The sequence below is a fragment of the Curcuma longa genome, chromosome 3, assembly GCF_044706935.1.
Source record: "Curcuma longa cultivar G26 ecotype Majalengka, Jawa Barat chromosome 3, ITB_CL_G26_1.1, whole genome shotgun sequence".
NCBI classification, from domain to species: Eukaryota; Viridiplantae; Streptophyta; class Magnoliopsida; order Zingiberales; family Zingiberaceae; genus Curcuma; species Curcuma longa.
In genome coordinates, this window is record NC_133863.1 from 13,217,439 (window position 1) to 13,239,062 (window position 21,624).

Consider the following 21,624-nt stretch of genomic DNA (forward strand, 5'->3'; position numbering starts at 1 on the left):
GCTCATTAAAAATTTTAGTTAACTGATGGCAATTAAATATTGTTTACAAAATTGATTAAAAATGGACCAGCTAAAGCAGGTTGAATAAAAAAAAATTATATTTTAAATAACTCAATGTGGGTTTTAAAACATTTTATCAAAATTTATTTTTTGATAGTTTTTATTTTTTAAATTTACAATTTATATAGCAGTTTTGCATGTTAAATTGATCCGATGATTAATCTATTTTTTAAAAAAAAATGCATGTGAAGTGAGGATTTGAAAGCTAAATTTGACCGAAAGGATAATAAAATACGATGAGGCGTTATTTTGAGATATATGAAAGTTAGGTGTGTTTTTGCTAGATGTATAAAAAAGATGCCTTTTTTTATGAATTTTTTTTAACGGTTTTATCAAAGATAATAATAGTTGGACCATAACGCAAACTTGGGGAAGGTGGGGCCCGTGACAGCTTCACAAGAGCGTAATGGTATTCTCGTGATTCTTTCAAAATCGCATCCTCTTTTTAATCAGCTCCAACTCTCCCTTCCGCCGTCCGTCGTGCTCCCTCTCTTGTTGCGAGAGAGAGAGAGAGAGAGAGAGAGAGAGAGAGCTCACCTTCACTTTTCCGAATCGAGTTCTCGAATCAGTCCCGATCGAGTAGTTTCCAACAGACAGATTCCTAATTTCTTCTCTGCCGGAAGATTTTTTTCCCCCTTCTTTCCCATGGTTACGGTCATACCAGATCTCAAGCAGGCTGGTGAATCTGGTTGATGGATCCTCTTTCAGTAGATTTTTCTTCCTCCCGGCGTCGCAGATCGATCTGAGATTTGCTCGTCCTGCAATTGCAGTCGTCGACGGGATTCATTCTTTTCGAGATGAATTAGTAGATCCTTGCGAAGGCGAGAGGTAAAACCGTCGCCACTTTTGCTCCCTTTGCAGATTTTAGGGTTTCCGGTTTTCAACTTCGTGGATCTATCGATTTTGAGTCGAAACTGATGGGTTTTACTTCCAAGATTTCGTTTTTTTTTACATGGCTTTAGCGTATGAGTTGTTGTGGCGGATGAGCTGCTTCGGGTCTTGAAGGAGAGGGAAGGGGGAGTGAGGGGTGGGAGAATTTTGAGATGGAGGATCTGTCCAAGTATAGTCATAGTCCGGCTCATCTTGCGGTTTTACGAAGAGACCACGTAGGCCTCCGGCGGACCGTCTCCGCGCTCCCTCGCCTCCCCAAGGCTGGGGAGGTTACCACTGAGGAGGAATCCCTTGCTGGCGAGCTCACAGCTGATGCCGTCTCTGCGGTCATTGATCGCCGTGATGTTCCCTACCGGGAGACCCCGCTTCACCTTGCTGTTCGGCTCCGTGACCCCATCTCTGCCGAGATTCTCATGTCCGCTGGTGCTGATTGGTCCCTTCAGAATGAGAATGGCTGGTCAGCCCTCCAGGAGGCTGTTTGCACCCGTGAAGATTCTATTGCCAAGATCATTGCCCGCCACTACCAACCTCTTGCTTGGGCTAAGTGGTGTCGCCGTCTCCCTCGCATCGTTTCATCCATTGCACGAATCCAGGATTTCTACATGGAGATCACGTTCAACTTCGAGAGCTCAGTGATCCCATTTATTGGGAGGATTGCACCATCTGACACTTACCGAATATGGAAGCGAGGTCCAAACCTTAGAGCTGACATGACGTTGGCTGGATTTGATGGCTTCAGGATCCAGCGCTCTGACCAGACTTTCCTTTTCCTTGGTCAGGGTGCTCCTTCTGAGAGTGGGCATCCCCAGCTACCCCCTGGGTCGCTAATTGTGCTTGCTCATAAGGAGAAAGAGATCACAAATGCACTAGAAGGAGCTGGAGCCAAGCCCACAGAGGCAGAGGTGGCTCATGAAGTTGCTTTGATGTCTCAGACAAATATGCACAGGCCGGGAATTGATGTTACACAAGCTGAGGTTGTCCCACATTTGAATTGGCGGAGACAAGAGAAGACTGAAATGGTTGGAAATTGGAAAACGAAGGTCTATGATATGTTTAATGTGACAGTGAGTGTCAAGTCAAGACGGGTTCCAGGTGCTATGACTGATGAGGAGTTATTCACCATGGACAATGATGAAAGGATGGCTAATAGTGGAGATGTTGATCCAGAGCTCGATGAAATATTAACACCGGAGGAGAGAAAGCAGTTAGATTCAGCACTTCAGATTGGAAATTCGCAAGGTTTCAATGAGTATGACGACAATAGTGGGGCACATGAAAGTGTTGGCAACTCTGAATCAAATGGTGTTAACAAGGAAAAAAGAAATTGGTTTGGTTGGAATAGCAAAAAGGCTTCGAAGAGTAATGGAATTGAGGATACAGATGACCCGAAAAATAGACACCCAAATTTTCCAGAGAATGGGCATCACAATGATGAATTACCAAAGGAACAAGGAGATGCTAAGAAGGGGAAAGAAAAAGGCAATAAGCATAAGAGTGGTCTCAATGAATCTAACAAACGTGAAAGTGAGTTTAAGAAGGGCCTGAGACCTATTTTGTGGTTGACTCCTGATTTTCCATTGAAAACGAACGAGCTTCTTCCATTACTTGATATCTTAGCAAATAAGGTCAAGGCTGTGAGGCGGCTCAGGGAACTCTTGACCACAAAGCTGCCTCAAGGCACTTTTCCTGTTAAGGTAATCTTTGTTCATATTTTATGTTGATTCATTATTTTTCTTAACATCATATTGTTCACAATGAAGGATGAGCTTAACATTATCTTGACAACATTGGATGTCTGAGACAATTTCGAAGTTTTTGGATTAGCTATTGGCTGAAATTGGCAATTGAAAAGAGTCTTGCCTAAATAATTGTTCAACTAATATGCACATCACCAGCAGTGTCAACCCATCATGATTCTCAACAGCTCCTACATACATCCTGACCCACAATGAGACTGTCCTATTTTATTCAACTAATACTCACTCTCCATCGGTGTCAATCTGTCAAAAATTTTAACTACTCCTACATATTTCCTGACCACAATTTTCTGGGTGACCATCCTATATTTGGCTTTTACTTGATTGAATAGAGGTTTGTTTATAATATTATAGAGATCAAACCATACCTCAAGTGTTGGATCATGAAGAGAGACTAGAAGGGGGATCCTGTTCACCTTGTCGCTTGTTTTCTACATAATTAGTTTGTAGTGGAAATACACTGATGACATAAAGTTGTAATGTGGTTTGATCATCCTCCCAACGACCTCTACTCTTAAGGTATGATCCTTTAGATGGATCACTCCTTGAAGGTTCCCACTATGCCTTTTGCTTTTTGATAGCACTGGAGGCGAAGAAACTTTCTTCTTACCATGATCGGAGAATTTAAGTACAAGAAGAAAGGAACAAAAGAGAACAGGAAAATAGAAATTTAGAGGCTTTAGAACAGACATTTTTATAGTTGATTGCTTTGAGAAGTTGTTTGTTGTATGTTGCTACTATTTTCCCTGTGTATCATTTCACAGATTCTTTTATTTTCTTTGCCTTGATTTTACCATAATGTCAGGTGTTCATAGCTCATTGACTAGTCAACTTAAATTGGCACTGTATTTCTCTGTTCGTGATTTTACCATAATCGTGACTGACTTCCATTCTGTCGCAAAGTCCATTGAAAATGTCATGCAACATTGAATTTTTGCTATTGCTTCCTCGCTTTCTGATAAGAACTGCTTTGTGCAACACTGAATTTGGTGGAATATGTATCTTGTTTGGTGAACATTACATTGCCTTATGCTTAAAATTTGGTTGCTACCATTTCCAAATCAATTGTTGCATCTACCATTTAAAATACCATTTTAATGATTCGATTTTCTCTTGTGCTGTATTTAATTTTTATGTACTGACCTGTTGACTCTGCCATTTCAGTTGGCTATTCCCATCATTCCTACTATCCGAGTTCTTGTCACCTTCACGAAATTCGAAGAGCTATTGCAATCTGATGAATTTGCCACCCCTCCTTCCAGCCCTACCCATTTCCAGGAAAACAAAGCCAAAGAAATAGAAGGATTAGGTTCCTGGTATTCATGGATGAGAGGGAACCGAGGTGGACAGACTAGCGATGCCAGTGAAGGACAAAGCTGGAAGGATGAGATTGATCCTTTTCACATCCCTTCAGATTATTCTTGGATCGACGCAAATGAAAAGAAGCGTCGATTGAAGTCCAAGAAGGGAAAGAGCAAGCGAGGTGCCAGCAGAAAGCAATCCTCTAAAAGTACAGATGATCAGCATGATCATCAGCTGGTGGATGGTTTCGAATAGCAAATTAAGTGCAGTACATCAAACCAAACTAGGTGATTTTATCAAAGAATTGATATGTATCAATAACTCTTTTAAGTTCACTTCATTTTCTGTGAGCAGTAGCTAGTTCGTTCTGTCTGTTGGTATCTTCTGCACTATTGTATGGATTTATGCTGTCAAGAAAAAGGCTAGAAAAGAAGAATGACAAGAAACAATCCGTATCGTGTTTCATTCTATTCCCAGCTTTGTTCTGCTCAGTGATTTATGCTGTAGAATTCCCTGTCCTCGTTCTCGGATGGCTCGAGCATTAGGCGACCTTGTGGATTACTGTTTTTCTGACAGCTAAATAATTTGTGATTGAACTCTTCTTTTTCCTAGGGAAATTTAAACACAGTTTTGGTTTTTTTTTGCTTTTGTATCTCTACAAGGATAAAATAATCTTATCATCCTAAATGCTGATTTTTTTTTGTCTTTTTTTTTGTTCGACTGTTAAAAAGTGATAGTTTTTTATATAGGAGTAGTCATGAAGTTTTCGCATTGAATTTTGAAGAATGATCAGATCACATTGGTGATTGTCAATCTTATCTTACATTTTGTAGCATTGAAAAATTAAAAAGTTGGTCCATAGAAAAAATTGAAGGAATTAATATATATATTATTAGATTATTCATAATAGTTCTTTCTATATAAAGATAAGATGAAGAAAATTAGAGAGCTAAAACTAAGGAACAACCCCAAAACAATTCAAAATTAGAAATGAGACTTGTACCTTATAAAGGTAAATCGTATGTTTGAATAATTTGTTAGGTAAAAAGAATAGCTAAGAATAGATTGATGATTGTTGTGTTCTATATATTATTATTTTAGGATGAGAATTCTCTGAGGCTTGTATAATAGACGAATACTAAAAGCACGCTCGTCTTTATCGCCTCCCATTCATAAGAGACCCCTCTTGTTGATGTCATAATCGGCCGATCAAAATGAATAATCTTCTGACTGTAAGTTTACGATCTTTGTTTTTGTTCTTCTCCTATATATCATTAATTTTCAATATTCTTTATATTTGTAATCTTGTATGATGAATCTTAAAAGTTTAGAGACAACAATTGAATTAAGATGAATGATCACTGTGGATGGATTCTTTCTTAAAACCAACCAAAGTTTCTGAAAATTTTCCTTTTGTTTTTCCATACAGGATAAATATCTAGTTCTTATGTTCTAAAATTTTAATAATTTAAATATTTTTCTACACATAAATATATAATTTATTTAATTCGCCGTTATTATTTTTATTAGAAAATTTAATCAGCGAATTTGCTACCAAGAGTATTCTATACATATAAGAACACAAAGTAAGAAATTCCAATGATCTATAATTTTATTGGTTTTGGTTTTCAAAATAATTTTACAATGCACACCAAATGAAAACATTTCTTAATTACTGTATTTAAGAATTCTATTAAATCCTCTCTCTTTTTTTTGTCATCATTCAACAGGAATCATTTGGAAGGGTAAGTGGTCGCTACCCTGGTGAAGGAGACATCGAATCAAGAGGGGTTTCACCGGAAGCCAAGGATATGGAAGGGTTCTTCAAACATGTAATATAATCATTCTTATTAGTCGAACGAAACTCGAACACCTGAATTATCAAATACTTAAAAATTAGCTAGTATCATCCTCTCTCTCAATTCTTTTAAGTACTTAATGGCCAATTTGTTTGAGAACTTTTGATTAAAACTTTCAAGCAAAATGGAAGTCACTCTCCTAAGTCTTTCTCTCAGGTTGGGGAAATAGAGCAAGAGATTGACAAAATAAATGAACACTTCCTCAAGCTACAGGTTAGTTATCACTTAGCTCCAATCACATATATGTTTTGTTTTTTATTTTAAAAAAAAACTTTTATGGTTTATCGACATCATCGTATGCATGGCATCTCTTAGTCTACAAACAAGGAGTCCCAGCTTGTAACAAAGGCATCAGACATGAAAGGTTACTTTCACACTTACAGTCTCCAACTTGCTATGCAATTGCCATCACACTCACTGCACCATGAATCCCCTCTTCAGGCATCAAAAAACAGATGGAGAAGGATGTGGATGAAGTTAAGAAAATCACTTTGAAGATCAAAGCAATGCTAGAGCAACTTGACAAAGAAGTAACAAGTGTAGCTTTAATTGTTTTGTTCAAAGTTGGATAAGTTGCAGCAGGTTGTAGAACTTTCACCCTGACACTTTGTTGGTTGTAGAACTTGAGCAATAGGCAGAAACAGGGGTGCGAAAAAGGGACTGCCATCGATCGGTCCAGGATTGGAATGACTGTGTACGTAAGTTACTTTTACTTCAGTAGATATTTGGTAGAGTCTTCGACAATATTTGTACAGACTTTGTGTTGTCGAATTTCAGGGCTCTTAAAAAGAAGTTGAAAGAGAGAATGACACAGTTTCAGGTGCTAGAACAATCTCAAGCAACTAGAACAGTTTGAGCAGTATTAATTTAATTTTATTGCTCTCGAATTTGTAGACTTTGAGACAAACCATCCAGGATGAGCACCGCGAGGTGGTAGAAAGACGAGTATTCACAGGTACTATTCTGTCGATAAGATGTTCCTTAAATTCAGAATCTCATTCATAACATTCATTTTGCAGTGACAGGGGAAAGGCCTGATGAAGAAGTAAGTTTTGCATTTCTAGCTTCTCTTCTGTACTTTTTTATCTTCGGCCTTTCCGAGCATAATTCGGCGTGCAGACGGTCGAACAATTGATCGAAACTGGAAGAAGTGAACAGATATTCGAGAAGGCAATCCACAACTGCGGCCGCGGACAAGTGAGCATGTTCATGTTCAGTATCAATCTGAATCGCCATTGAGGCACTTGTAACCTTCCAAGAGTTTGCAGGTAGTGGATACACTGGCAGAGATACAAGAGAGGCGTGACACCATGCTCGAGTTAGAGCAAAAGCTTATCAATCTACAACAAGTATGCATTTGTTTCGAAGATTTCGCTTTATACCGACGAAAAGTATTCATTTCTGACAGTTCTAAAAGATTTCATTGCTTGTTTACGAGCACAGATGTTCTTGGACATGGCAGTGTTGGTTGATGCCCAGGGAGATCTACTTGATAACATTGAGACACAGGTCTAAATCACTCGAAAATACGAATAGGAGAAATTGTTTATTTGTTCTTCTAGTTCATGTTGTTTGTGATGAATTGTTTTTCGTATCAGGTCACCAAATCAGTGTCTCATGTGGAGAAGGCGAGGGAAACTCTACAAGAAGCCAAGAAGCTACAGAAGAACACAAGGAAGTACATGTGCATCGCCATCATCCTCCTGCTCCTTGTTATTCTAGTTGCAATTGGGGGAGTAATGAAGGGAGCAAGTAAATCTGCTTAAAAGAAAAAAAGAAAAAGAACAAGTTAATTGTTTCTGAAATGAACAGATAATGTATCTGGTTTGGATCTTCTTGTTGTGTTTCATGTGCATTGATTCAAGAGCTTGTTTTACAGTCTATCAAAATGGTGTGGTTTAGCATGTGGTATTGGTGTTCCCTCTTATTGGTGATGTATTAATTTGATTATTTGAATTTGGATTATAATTGATGATGTATACAAAGGGTAGTCCAATACACGAAGTTCTCGTCAATACGAGATTATGAAAAAAAAGTCAAATTATAACAATATTTAGCATTTAAGATTTACTACAACACTTAGCACAATAAGCATGGAGACCTCAATGAAGCACTTAACATAATTAGACTAAAAAGAAAGAAAAATTATGAGCTCTAATTGCCGATTGAAATTGAAGTTTGTGAGCATAGCACGTCAACATAGGAGAACAAGAGGATCACTTTCGAAGAGAGTAGTAGAATTTTGATGTTGTGAACAAGTGTCTTGAACTTTCTTTTATAGACCCAAGTTGATGTTGATATGATACTATTTCAATCGATCGAAACTACTCCGATCGCTTAGAGGTTTCTAACGTGGCTGCAAACTTTATCTTCGTCGATAATATTTCCGCGGTCTCCTATCACCTAGACTCCTTCCAAGCACCTTGAATAAGGTCAAACTTCGATCTTAACCATCTTATCCAGATCACTAGATCACATCGTTGTCAATCATCTGGAAGCATTCTCCGATCATCTAGACACTGAGGTTGCTCCGCTCCTCGCTCCAGTTGCTTGGAAGCTCTCAACTTTATCAGTCGAGACTTATCCCTTGCCAGTCACTCGGAATCTCTTCCGATCACCTGAACTATGAAGTAGCTTTATGCATGTTAAACTTTTATGAGTAAGAGGTAGTAAGTAGTATGTTTACCTTTACTAGATGTTTAGTTCCCAACTAACTCATCTAGACTTATCGTCAAGGCTTCAACTCTTAGTTAACTCTCTTGGACTTTATTTACTTATTTCCCAACGAAGTCTTGTTTGCCTAGTTCCCAATTAGATCTTTATATTGCCCGATTCCTAACCAAGATTTTTATTGCGTAGTCTTATTAGGTCTTAGTCTTTGCCTAGTTCCCAATCAAAATTTTGTTTCATATCAAGTTACTTCACTTGCATACTTCTTGACAAAATCGTCAAATCACAAACAACCTAATTTTAAACTTATCCATACATTAAAATATAGATTCAATGTGGTCCTCTCAACACCAATAATTATAAGAAAAATATTATCTCAGAAGGAGAAAGTTAATGATGCTTTAAAGGATCATGTTAAATACTCAAGTAGATTTTTATTTATTTGCATTGTTTGTACTTATTTTGTGTTATCCATAAACTATTTTTAGTTGATTCTAATGTCTATGATACCAAGCTTATCTTCCAACAAATTGTTTTCCAATCGACTAAATACCTCTTTAATTGACTTGAGCCCAATATAAAACTTCTTGTTTTGAATAGTCAACTACTTAATCGACTCAATAGCTTCAATTGTTTGGGTCCTTCCTCTAATCGGTTGGAGTCAAAGTAAAATATTTTTATTGCTTAGTAGGACATTTAGAATGACTCCTAAATCAACATAATACTTTAGTTGACTCAGAATCGCCACCAATCAATGAGAATGACCTCCAGTCAACTAAATATGCTTGATGATGCTCTCTTAACTCAATTTCAAGCTCAAACATCAACTACAATGCAAAACCCATTGCTTCTTGGTCGACCAAAACACTTGGTAGATCACACGCATCCTTTGCATTAGCTTTAATTTAACCTCATTTTGGGCTTTTTAGTCATTGAACCAACAACCAACTTGACTACGTAAGCATAACTCAACACCTTTGAGTTGCAATTTTCATGCTCCATGAGCAACCTATGAAGCTTGTGGTCAACCTTGACCTCTTGGTCCAACTATCATCCGACTCAACCCTATCTTTCTAAGCTTTATGTGTAATTTATCAAGCTCCTACACACTTACACACTTATGTACATATCAAAATTATAAAATAATTCTAAAATCCATTGTCAAGTAAATTAAAACATGATCGAACTTGACCATTTAAGATATGATTTGCAGCAATAAATGAGTCTAAAATAGTGACAAAATTAAGGTTGTGGCCCTAACACATTCATGTTGCATAGATAGATGAAATTACTTAGATAGATGAAATGATGAATATCATTTGATCTAAAAATCACTATGGTGGCCAAAAGGGGTAAAAATCATCCCCTATGAGTGCCTTGTCGTCCCTAGGGTAAACATAAATACGTTGAGGCCTACAACCTCAATGTTTCCCTCTTAGAAAGTCATTATTCATTATGATGTTTGTTCAAAGTCATAATAATGCTTTGGTCAAAATATATTGATGATCCAAAATGGATCAAAATATCACTTGGATGTCCATTAAGATGTTTTAGTTAAAGCACATTGATTGCCAACGATGAAAAGTCTTGATAGAGTTAAGTGAACAAATTCACTATTTAATACCTCCCATTAACTCTAAGCTATTTTAAAAAAAAAAAACTCCATCCATGGTCTCAAATGGTCAATTTGAATTATCTATCGCCGTTAATATCTTTTGACACATTAATGGCTAGAATCTATCAAATTTGTCTATCTAAAGTCTCTCATTGGATCCAAAATGCTCTAAGAAATTCATTTATTATCTTAAATGACTAAAACACCTTAATGGCAAAAAGTTGCTCAATTTAGCCATCTAAAACCCTCAACTTTGTTTAGGATTCTCTAAAAATTTCATTCATGACATTAGATGGTTAAATTAGATAATTTTATTGTCATCAAGGTTATTGTCATTAAAGTGTTTTTGTCAAAAACACCTTGATAGTAAAAAATTAGTCAATTTGGCTTTTTGAAGTCTCTATGATTGAGTTCAAAATACTCTTAAAAATATATTTGTGGCTTTATAAAAAAATCAAAGTGTTTTAACTAAAATGTTTTGATAAACTAAAATAGTCTAATTTGGCAAAATGAAGCCTCCTATTGAGTCGTAAGTGTTTGGATGTTTAAAAGGATCCAACCATGCCTTCATACGTTGAATTTCTACTTTTATAGCTATAAGGTGTTTTGATAATTCAAAGAGAGAGCAAAGAAGTAGAAGGATATTTGTAACTTCCACTTTGAAAAAAAATATAAAATTTTCATAAATTTTGAAAATATGATGCACATTTTACATAATTCAAATTTTAGACGTGCAAAATAATAAACTATCATTCCAACAAAGGCCGAAAGAACTTTAAGAATCCGTTATTAAACAAGAGGGGCTTCATTCAGCCTATTTTCTCCAAGAAAATGGCATTTTATTGCTTTGCCTTTTTTTAAGAAAAATATTTAAACAATCCAAGACTTCTTTAAAAACAATTTAGGAAACATCACAAATTGCTACAAGAATGAGATGATAACAAGTAAAAACATGAACAATCTCTGGTTATATTCAAATTTAAAATGTGTAAGACATAAATAAAGAGCTGAAACATGGAGCTGCACAATTGGTCAGAGAAGTAGGTAAGAAACCAATTTGATTCTTCAGAAATTCATGGAAACTCACCTCTGAAACGATAGGGTTATTGCAAGTGCTACAAAAGATCACACATTCAATCAAGGCAAATTGAACCGATATAAAAGTAGAAAGAGAATGGTTAAACACTTGTCAAACTGTCAGATCAAATCTTTTCCTCTATTCTTAGAGCTGTTAAGTTTCAAAGTCATGTGAGCAGTAGTTGTTAACCGCTAAAGGATTTCTTTTGGTTTCTACATGTCAAAATTACGAAAATTCTTTTAATACTTCAGTATCCTTCTGGTTCAACCTTTTTTCCCCCCTTAACAACTGCTTCTCGAAGCCTGGAAGCTAGTAGGGGAATACTTCTGCATCAGTTTGGTCAGAGCACCATCAAACTCCTTCTCCAGCTTAACTTCCTCCTCCAGGTATCGACGCCTAAGTTCAACCTTCTTCTCCTCATGGGCCTTGATCAGTTTCTCTCTCTCAACCTCATATTCTTCAACGCCTTTTTCTTGGTTGTCAATGAACCTAGCAATCTCTTCCTGCCTGCAAGCAAAACATCAAATATATCTCAAGGTAAAACCAAAGTTCTAAAGTTATTAAAATAACAAAAAAAAAGTTGCATAAAAAACATTTAAAAAATTAATTGAAACAATAGAGAACATGTGATCAGGAAAGAAGTGTATTATAAACATCATTAGTCACAGAGCATCCTTTATCACAAAATTGCAAAGACAAGTGAACAACTAAACATTAGAGCATATAAAACTTCAACTTTTACTAGAGATTTCTTAGTTTTATCAGAAAATTGTGACTGTTGAAGCAATCTGTTTTCATCACTTAGCATAATATGTTTGATTACAAAAGCATTGATACTTGCTGATATTTTCCAAACGAAGTAATACCTAAGCTTTTTCTCTTCAGTGGTTCCAGAATTTAAATCAGAATGCTTTGCCTTTGCACGCTCCTCCTGCTGCGACTTCTCAAATAATTGCTCTTTCTCTTCAGTAAACTTGTGAATCTTGTCCATCTGTTCCTTGAAAAAGTTCTCTTGGTAATCCATCTGAAAATCATCGAAACAATAAGGTCATCTAAAGTTCCTAAGCATGCAAAAAAGTAACAAGACTTTTGCTGCCTTACAATATTATGCCTCACGCACAAACTCTTACAATCTTTAAACAAAAATTTTGGGCCACAAAAATGTAATATACTTGTGCAATGATAAAATAAAGAAACTACCTCTTCTTTGTTCTCTTGATGTTGGATCTTGGTCCTATGTCTTACAATCCTGTTTTCTTCCATGGTTTCCCGCAATTTTTGGGTTAACACACCAAACGTTTCTTCAAGAGCCTTATATCGTCTCTCTTGCTTAATGTCTTTGTTCTTCAGCAAAACTAGTTGCTGATTGTCCTCATCCATTTGTTTCATGGGGATCACAACCATTTCTTGATATGATTTCAATTCATATTTAAGTCGAGATTTCGCTGCAATCATTTTTGAAAATATTATTAATCCACATGACAAGGACAGGCCAACAAATAAGGCCATTGTTCATTTATCTTGTGGTCAAAAGCAAGCCGTATGTTTTAGAAGTTAGATTCAAGTAGTTTATCAAAATGAAACTTGCTTTAAATGTCAACTGAATAGAAGCAAACCATATGTTGTTGGTATGAAGGCATGATTTCTTTTGGCAAGACAAGAAAGCAAGTACATGAACATAAGCGTGCAAGTACATGACCCAGAATCTGAAGCCTTAAGACTCACTTGCAAGATAACCCAATAATTTTGTAACAAAAAATCTAAGAGCTTAACATGATCATTAAAATTTTCTTTAGCAATCAATATTGTCCTGGTAAACACAAACTATCTTAAAGGTGAGAACAAGGATTAATATTTCAAGCCATGTTATAATTTCGATCTCTATCCAGAACCGTATGATTGTAGTACCGTATCATGTTATGTCAATACAATTTCGGCAATTTAATTGAATTGTTAATAATAATAATCAACTCTTTATTGTAATTAATTGTTAATAATTAATTAGATTGCCAATACATATTTGTTCTTGTATATATATTTGTTGTCCCTGGGGCAATGGTGTCGCGGTAGGACATCCAGGTTGTCACCCAGGCATCTGCGGTTCGATCCCCAGCTACGGCGTATTTGCAGGAATTTTCCTCCAAATGGGAAACGCAATCAAAGGATGCTGGCGTCTGGGTTGGCCGCTGCGTGCACTTCCCGATTTACCGTGGGACCGGGCCGGTCACCCCAGGGCTAGCTGGGATTATCATTTTTTGTATTTATATTTGTTGATTAAATCAACTCAGTTTTCATGCTGCAAATCAAGTTATACATTTTATTTTACTCGTCTACAAACTTTATGATTCTTTCATTTCATAATAATTTACATTTATAATTTATTCAACTTTTGTAGATAGAACACATGAATGAGCAATCAGAAAATAAGGCCTTTTTGTTCCTTTGGGGGCATATTTTGCTTTTGAATTTGCAACATTAGAGCAAATTTGGATTTAAACGTCTGAGGGGGTTTCATTGTTAAGGATGTAACTTTCTTTTAGCGAACGCATGTTTTTATGGTATTTTCTAATTGTGTTTGAAATTTATTTGATTAACATTTGATAGAAAAAAATGAGCACTTTTTAATATTACTTTGTTTCTTATATTTTGTTTGATAAAAAGTGAAATAATTTAACCTTCTATCATTTAGTTTAATTTGGTTCTGTTTCTTTTGCATAACTACAATTACTAGAGTGGATGAAAAATAGTGAGATGTAAAATATTTTCAAATTTTGGATGTAAAATTTCTATAAAAAATGTAAATAATTGGACTATTATTCGATTTATCAAATTTAAAAATTTTAGACTCAAGATTTTTCCATAAAATCAAATTTGAAATTTAAATATTTTAGATTCAAGATTTTTTTGATAAAAAATATTTTAAAATTTAAATTTTTTGTGAAGTACATTGAGTACATTGTGAGTAGGATCTATGGGAAATCATAATTTTGTAATTGTATATAGGCTAAAAATATTCGATAAATTATAAGATATGATAGCATAATTAGTTTCCACTAAAACTATTTACCTTTTTTTAGATAAGTCTCTTGAGAAAAGTCTTAAGAGTTTTTATTTAAAAAGTTAAGTCATGTTATCAATCTATAAAAAGGGGTAGTTGTTAGGGTCCCATGTATTAGACAAACTTTCAATTAACATAATTTTCAACATGGTAAAAGAGTCGAAACTTGATACTTTGGTATTAGTACTAGTTATCCTTTAATTCATCTTTCATTCTCAAGCTTCAACACCACCCACATCCATGAATTAGTCACGCTTTGATATCAAATTTAGTTCTCACCTTATTTTTTTCCTTACAAATAAAAAGTAATTTTTTCTCTCTATCTTTCATATTCTATAATTTTATTCCTAAATTATCCTCTATCTTTGTGCCCTCTTAATCTTATTTTCCTTTACTCTACTCCTGCTACTTTGTTTTTTGCTTATATCTTTCTATTATCATTCTCTTGTCTTATTTGTCCTCTTTCTCGTTTTGTTGTCACCTTTTAACCCTAAAAAAATATATATGTATATATATTATTTCTAATTAGTGCATAAAAAAGTAAAAAAATACAAAAGATGCTTGAAATTTCATCACCATCCTCAACCGGAGAAATACCCCTACTACAAAAATCTCTTCCTTACCAACAAGCGATATCTTTTCTACCCATCATACTTAGCAATAACAACTATTTGGGTTGGAAATGCAATTACTCTCATTGCTTCATGTCCAATATAACTTCTTTTAATTTTTTATTTCTTCTTTATGCTTCTTTATCTTGTCTTTTTTGTCATTACTCTTTTTCTTCTTTAACTCATTCTTTATTTTTGATTTTCCTATTATTAATATTATCTTTATATTCTCTCCCTCGCCGCCACTTTCATCTTTTAAAATCTCTTTTCTTTTCTCGCCAATTATAGGTTTTGTCTTTTTTCCTCTTCATCTATTCTATTTTTTCTTTTCCTATTGACACCTTCAATTAAAACCCTAATCCAGCAATCTCATAATCGACCTTTTCTCTTCTCCTTCTCTCCTTATCATCACACATTGTTTTCACCACCGCATTTGCACCATTTTATTCCAGCGCCATTCATGGTTGGATTTTTTTCCTTTTGCTCAATCATTACTAGTTTTTTCTTTTAAACTAGATTTATTTTATTCACCTTCACAGTTGGATATTTCCCTTTTGCTTAGCCTTCATAGCCAATTTCCATTTTAACTAGCCTTCATAGTTGGATTTCTTTTACCATCCTTCAAAGCTTAATTTTTCCCTTTTGTTCGGCCTTCATTATGGATTTTTTTATTATTCATAGTTGGATTCTTTTTATTAGCCCTGATAGCTGGATCTTACTCTTTTGCTTAGCCTTCATTATAAATTTTTTTTTTGTTTACTAGCCACCTTGAAGGCTAGATTCCTTTTACCAAACTTCATAGCTCATTTTTCCCCTTTGCTTAACCTTCATTTCATTTTTCCCTTTTGCTTAATCTTCATTTGCTGATTTTTTTTTCTTTTATCTGCTTTCATAGATAAATTCCAACCTTCATAGCTGAATTTTCCCATTTTCCTTAGTCTTTATTGTCGATTTTTTTCTTTTACCAACCTTCATAGCTGAATTTTCCCATTTTACTTAGCCTTTATTGTCATTTTTTTTCTTTTACCAACCTTCAGAGATGAATTTCTTTACCCCCATTTCTAGCCAAATTTTTTCCCTTTTTCTCAACCTTCATTGCTATTCTTTCTTTTTACTAGCCCACATAGCTGGGTTCTTTCAGCCTTTGTAGTTGGATTTTTCGTTGTTGCTCGAACTTCATTGTCGCTCGACCTTCATTGTCGCTCGACCTTCATTGTCAATTTTTTTCTTTTTCCTTTTACTAATCTTCGTAGCTAAATTTTTCACTATCACTCAGCCTTTATTGTCTATCTTTTCCTGTTGTTAGCTTTTATATTGAGAATTCCTTTATCAACTTTCATAGCTAGATTTCTTTTACCAACCTTTTATAACTAGATTTTCCAAGTTACTCGGTCTTCATTGCCATTTTTTAAAATTTTTTTCTACAAGTTTTTAACTTTGAAAATGTCCGCTACAATACAAGTAGAAGAGGTGGAGATCTCTTTTTGGTAATCTTGGCAAGCAGGTACTTGTTCATTGGTGTAATTAGCCATGTATTAAATAAATCATTTGCCTTTCAAAATTTTAGAGTTCAAGAGTCCAATTGAAACACTTTCAACATTATATTCAAACATACACACTACAAATAATCTTGTCATCAAAATGTTTGGGTTATTCCTCAACTCAAAAAAGGTACAAGTGTTATCATCCTCCATCAACGAAGTTATAATGAACAAGGGTTTTACTTCACCACACATTATCTTCAAGAGAGAATTTCATACTAGAATATAAGGATCCAACTCTGTCATTGAGAATGTGAGACTTGACAAGGTATACTTGAGGAACAAGATGTTATTGTCACTAACTAATGCAAGTCAAGAATTCAACTCAAATTCTGAGAATCAGTTTAATATCAAGAATGCATCTTTCCTTAGAAAACTTAAAGATATTTATATGGAAGTCCAACCAGAATATAAAATAATTAGAAGTTCATACAGTATGAAATCCTTATATCAACTTAGTAATCACAATGGGCATGATAGAGATATGATCGCATGCAATATAGACAAAGCCAATAATATAATAATGACAAAAATGATGTGCCCACTCTAAGTAAAACATATTTATATCCCAACAAAAACATGTTACAAATCTCCCAAAAAAACAAGACAATATGCAAACCAACAAGTACTCAAATATGTCCAAATCTCAGACTTGGAATACTAGAGAAAGATGGCACAGTGATAAAGAAATGTATCAATGACTCTTCATCGAGTACTATAGTATCTCAAAGAAACACCAGAAAAGACTATTCTATTTAAAGGCATGGAGAGAAAGAAACTACATGTAGCGGCGTAGTCTAGTGCACAGACATAATTCTGAGTAATGGCTAAAGAGCTCAAGGAGTATGCAAACTACATTGGTTAAAAGTGATCTTAGAAGAATTAAAAGTCAAGCGGGACGGCCTAATGAGACTTTATTGTGATAACAAGTCTACGATAGCATAACTCACAATCAAGTAAACTATGATCGGACAAAGCATATTGAAATTGATAGATACTTCATAAAGGAGATTGGAGAGAAGGTTAATTTATAGATATAGTCACTAAAGAGTCAAGTAGCTCAATTTTTTAAAATATTATATCTAAGCTGGGAATGATAAATATTTATATACCAGCTTGATGAAGAGTGTGAAAAAATATAATTTTGTAATCATATTAGGCAAAAATGTTTTCATAAAAATCTGTTTAATTTTTTTAGAAAAATTTGTTTGGCACGTTATGTTTTTTATTAGAAAAGCCTATTATCTTATGAAGAATAAGTTGTGTTATCAATCTATAAAAAGGGTTAGCGATTAAGATCCCATGTATTAGATAAATTAAGTTAATACGATTTCTAATTTTCAACAGGATCAAGGAGGTTCAAATTGAGCTTAATTTGGATTTATTTTGGCAAGTTTAAATCTGAACCAAAGTTTATATAACCATGATAGTCTTTATTCAGTAGTATTTAATTAGGTTAGTGGTATTTTTAAGAGGGCACAAATTATTTAATTCTCTTCTTTCTCCATGCACTTTCCTTTTCCCCTCTCTGGTACTCGTCATTAGCCTCACACCACCTATGTCTAGTGCTACTCTCCTCCCCTCTCCTCCCTTCCTTCCCTCTCTGTTTTCCATTGTCGCACTCTCCCTTCTCACCCTCTTTATTTATGTCATCTGCCATGTCCTAAAGTCATCTCGTGTGCTAGGCTTGACCATGGCCTATTGACCCAGTTCAATGGGTCGAAACTATAACCAACCCGTCTAGATGGGTCGGGCCACAAGTGAATCGATAAACCAACGGTTTGAACCATCGGTTCAAATTGCCAATTCAACCAATGGTTAACTACCAATTCTTAGCCGGTTCATTGATATTTATCTTTAAAAACCTTAATTTTTAAAATTGTTTTAGGTTTTTTCAATGAGAGTTTCATTTACCAATATTTTAATGATATTAATGGTGTGGTTCAATATAAACTAACTTATTTGATTTAAATTTTTCTATGTGAGATTATTCCACCTTTCTATTGAAGCCAAATTTTCAACCTATTTAGTTTGAATTTTCTAATGTGGGGGACTATGCTACCTTTAACTCATTAAATTTATTAATTTCATTTAATACTCTTAATAGGTTACTCATTACTCATTGATCTTATTCTATCTCTTTATCTATTCAATATTGAGTTTACAAAGACTATTTGACTTATATGATATATTCAATAAGGGATATAATTTGTTCGACAATAAAATTATATATATATAGTGAACTATCATCGAACATAGTCTCATCACACTAAAATATAATAATGTAATGTTAGATAAAAAAAATCATTAGTATCAAAATATAAAGATGACTTAGGGTTTAGTATAATATTTTTTCTTGATTTACTTTGGCTCTGACTCTTTGGAAGATCAAGTAGCTACTTGGTGATTGGATGAAAATTGCAAAAAGAATAAAAGGAATGCAACTTTTAGGAGACGAAATAGAAGATTTTGATACCAAAGAAACTAACGAACTACATGAGCTTTAATTCTTTTATACCCTAAGTGGATACATAGACAAGTTAAATAAGTTCACGCCTTTTATTAATTTTTTCCACATTTATAAATTTGTTATTTTTTAAATAAAATATAAATAATAATCTTGAACCATCGTGAACCGAACTATAATTGACGGTTTCGAACTGTAAATCATAACTGCCTTTGAAGGTTAAGGATCAAGATTTTTCGAACCATCGAACCAATGGCTCCAAACCATGGTCGGGTCTATTGTGTGTCAATTGACAAGTTGAACCATAAATTCCACCCTTGTCAATTGGCATGGTTGGCCACTTCACTACTTAGGTGAGAAAGTTGCTCATATAAATTATTGTAATCTAGAATAACATTCATAGACAAAAATTTATTGAACAAAACAATCATTTTTTCATTCCCTTTTAACCATGGGTTTTGTTTTACACACTAGCCTTAAGTGACATTGATTAATATTAGGGCAAAAGTCAAAAGGAAGCTCCATTTTTTCTGAATCATCAAAGGGGCACCCCACTTTGCTTTTTAATCAAAAGGGCACCCCTTGTCACTATTCAATTGTGTACATTTACCCTCCTACCCTCCAATACTGTTTCCATTATTATCTATGCCTAAATACTAAACTGGTTGGATATGTTATAACAACTACAATTTTGTAGTTGCTACATATGTTGTAGCAACTACGATTTCGTAATTATTACCACGCATACTTAATCTGTTCAAAAACATTCACATTATAACAGTTACGGTTTCATAGCTGCTACAACGCAGATTCAATCCTATTCACCTACCATTCACGTTGTAGCAGCTACAAAACCGTAACTGCTACAAACGTTGTAGCATTATGATTTTGTAACTGCTACAATGCGGATTCGACCTACTCACCTAACATTCACGTTGTAGCAGCTATGAACATTTTATTTAAAATAGTCTTACACTACATTATTCTAAATGTACTAAACCCTATACAACAACACAAAAGAACCAAACAAATAAATGTACAGTCAGCCTCAACCCAATTATTTGTGATTAGTTGCTCAAATCTTACCCCAACATTGATTTGAACCTACGGCTTCATTGCTATTAATATCTATATCTTTCAAATCACTTTTATCATGCTAAGAAAAATTATATTTAACCTCTCTCTACTCGTTACATCTTCAATGATAATCGACTTCACTTACATAAGCATAAGGTTTGTTGGTTGTCAAACATGTTCACATGGCAAAAGCATTTAGTTTTGTTGGTATATTTACATCATTGAATACAAGGTAAATGCTATTGAAATAGTGAAGGGAAGAGACAACAGAAAAGATTGTTGGTGAAAGGTGGACACGGGAAGTTGTGACCCGCGAGATGATTAGGATGGGATGATGGAAATGGATATGATCTGACCAAGAAACAATTGAGGAAGATGGCATGATAGCAAATACAAACATTGGCGACTAGTAGAGTTAATAGAGTGTAATTGAACCAAGGTTTCAAATCTCAAGCCATCTTGAAGTTTTGGTATTTAATTGGAATGGTATGGTTTAGGTATGGTGTTGGAGTTCGATGCATGATGTTGATGGAGAAACAAAAGGTGGAGGGAAGAAAGAAATGAAGCAGAAAAAAAAGAATAAGGAGAATACAACCACATATTAGGGTAAACTTTCAACTATCATTGTGTATTAGAGTTTTGGTCATCAATTGGAATGTACACTTGGCATACATTTTAAATATGTTGAGATGAGGTTAGATGATTTTTATTATTTTAATAGCCTTTTCACTTAATTTATTTGCTGACAAACGTAAGATTATAGCTATTAGATAATTAAATAAATAAAATTTTATAGTATTATTTTGTCCTGATATTTATCACACTTTTCAACATTAGTTAAAGTATGCCAAGAAGATTTCAGATGTATTCATTAATCTTCTTACATTTAGATTTTCTACTTTTAATACAACTATATTAGTTAGTAATTGAAATGATTTTATTCATTTTTTTCAAGGCTTGTTGAGATAGATTGATATAAGTATTACTCTTATAATCTTTCTCCCACTTAACTTATTTGCTTATAAAAAAAAAAAACAGTCTGGTGCACAAAGCTCCTGTCGATGTGGGATCTCAGGGAAGGGTCTATGTACACAGTCTTACCCTGTTTTGCAAAAGACTATTTCCGAAACTCGAATCCATGACCCTCTAGGTCACATAGCAACAACTTTACCATTACGCCAAGACTCCCCTTCTTGCTTATAAAAACAAATCTATAGATAATCAGTTGAATTAGAAGTTTGAAGAAAGCTACAAAAGTAATAACCATTACTAGAATTCAACTTGACATGTATCATACCATGGCAAGGAGTAGTGAGTGTCAACATAAGACGATACTCATTAGCACCATCAATACAAGATGCACAAGAGAGATTATTTATGCTAATTAGTGTAGGTTCAGCAATTTACTAGAAAGATACATTTTGATAACTATGTTGCTTGACACTATAGTAAATTATAAACAATGAGTTGCACATTAAATATTTGCCTAAGGGTGGACTACTACCTGGTTATGACAAATGCGAATGATATTTAGGTGTTCGCATATAGAGGGACCTTATAAAGGTACTAATTTTAAGATTCTACGACAATGTTGTTATTGTGGATGAGTCTTATTGTTGTGGACAGTCATGGAGGTGG

General features: G+C 34.4%; 3 protein-coding genes across 3 annotated transcripts in view; 2 read left to right on the top strand and 1 right to left on the bottom strand.

Annotated features, from left to right (window-relative positions):
* The first annotated feature begins 565 nt into the window (after positions 1–565).
* On the top strand, positions 566–4,480 carry LOC141824556 (uncharacterized). Its single transcript, XM_074711863.1, has 2 exons — positions 566–2,645; positions 3,873–4,480. The coding sequence occupies exons 1-2, from the start codon at positions 1,104–1,106 to the stop codon at positions 4,263–4,265; spliced, it is 1,935 nt and encodes a 644-aa protein (XP_074567964.1). The 5' UTR covers positions 566–1,103; the 3' UTR covers positions 4,266–4,480.
* A 744-nt stretch (positions 4,481–5,224) lies between these two features.
* LOC141825272 (syntaxin-132-like) lies at positions 5,225–7,642 on the top strand. The gene is made up of 13 exons (XM_074712659.1): positions 5,225–5,242; positions 5,741–5,842; positions 6,026–6,082; positions 6,185–6,233; positions 6,311–6,399; positions 6,490–6,563; positions 6,647–6,689; positions 6,764–6,824; positions 6,889–6,914; positions 6,989–7,066; positions 7,138–7,218; positions 7,313–7,378; positions 7,468–7,642. Exons 1-13 carry the CDS (start codon positions 5,225–5,227, stop codon positions 7,633–7,635), a joined length of 912 nt encoding a protein of 303 aa, XP_074568760.1. The 3' UTR covers positions 7,636–7,642.
* A 3,670-nt stretch (positions 7,643–11,312) lies between these two features.
* The window catches only part of LOC141824262 (protein SUPPRESSOR OF GENE SILENCING 3 homolog), a 28,099-nt gene continuing 17,787 nt past the window's right edge, over positions 11,313–21,624 (bottom strand). Inside the window, exons 4-6 of the mRNA XM_074711518.1 lie at positions 12,433–12,677; positions 12,099–12,256; positions 11,313–11,739 (exon numbers count right to left, since the gene is read on the bottom strand). Of these exons, the coding sequence (XP_074567619.1) occupies positions 11,514–11,739; positions 12,099–12,256; positions 12,433–12,677 (629 nt within the window). The 3' untranslated portion in view covers positions 11,313–11,513. The remainder of the gene's footprint in view (positions 11,740–12,098; positions 12,257–12,432; positions 12,678–21,624) is intronic.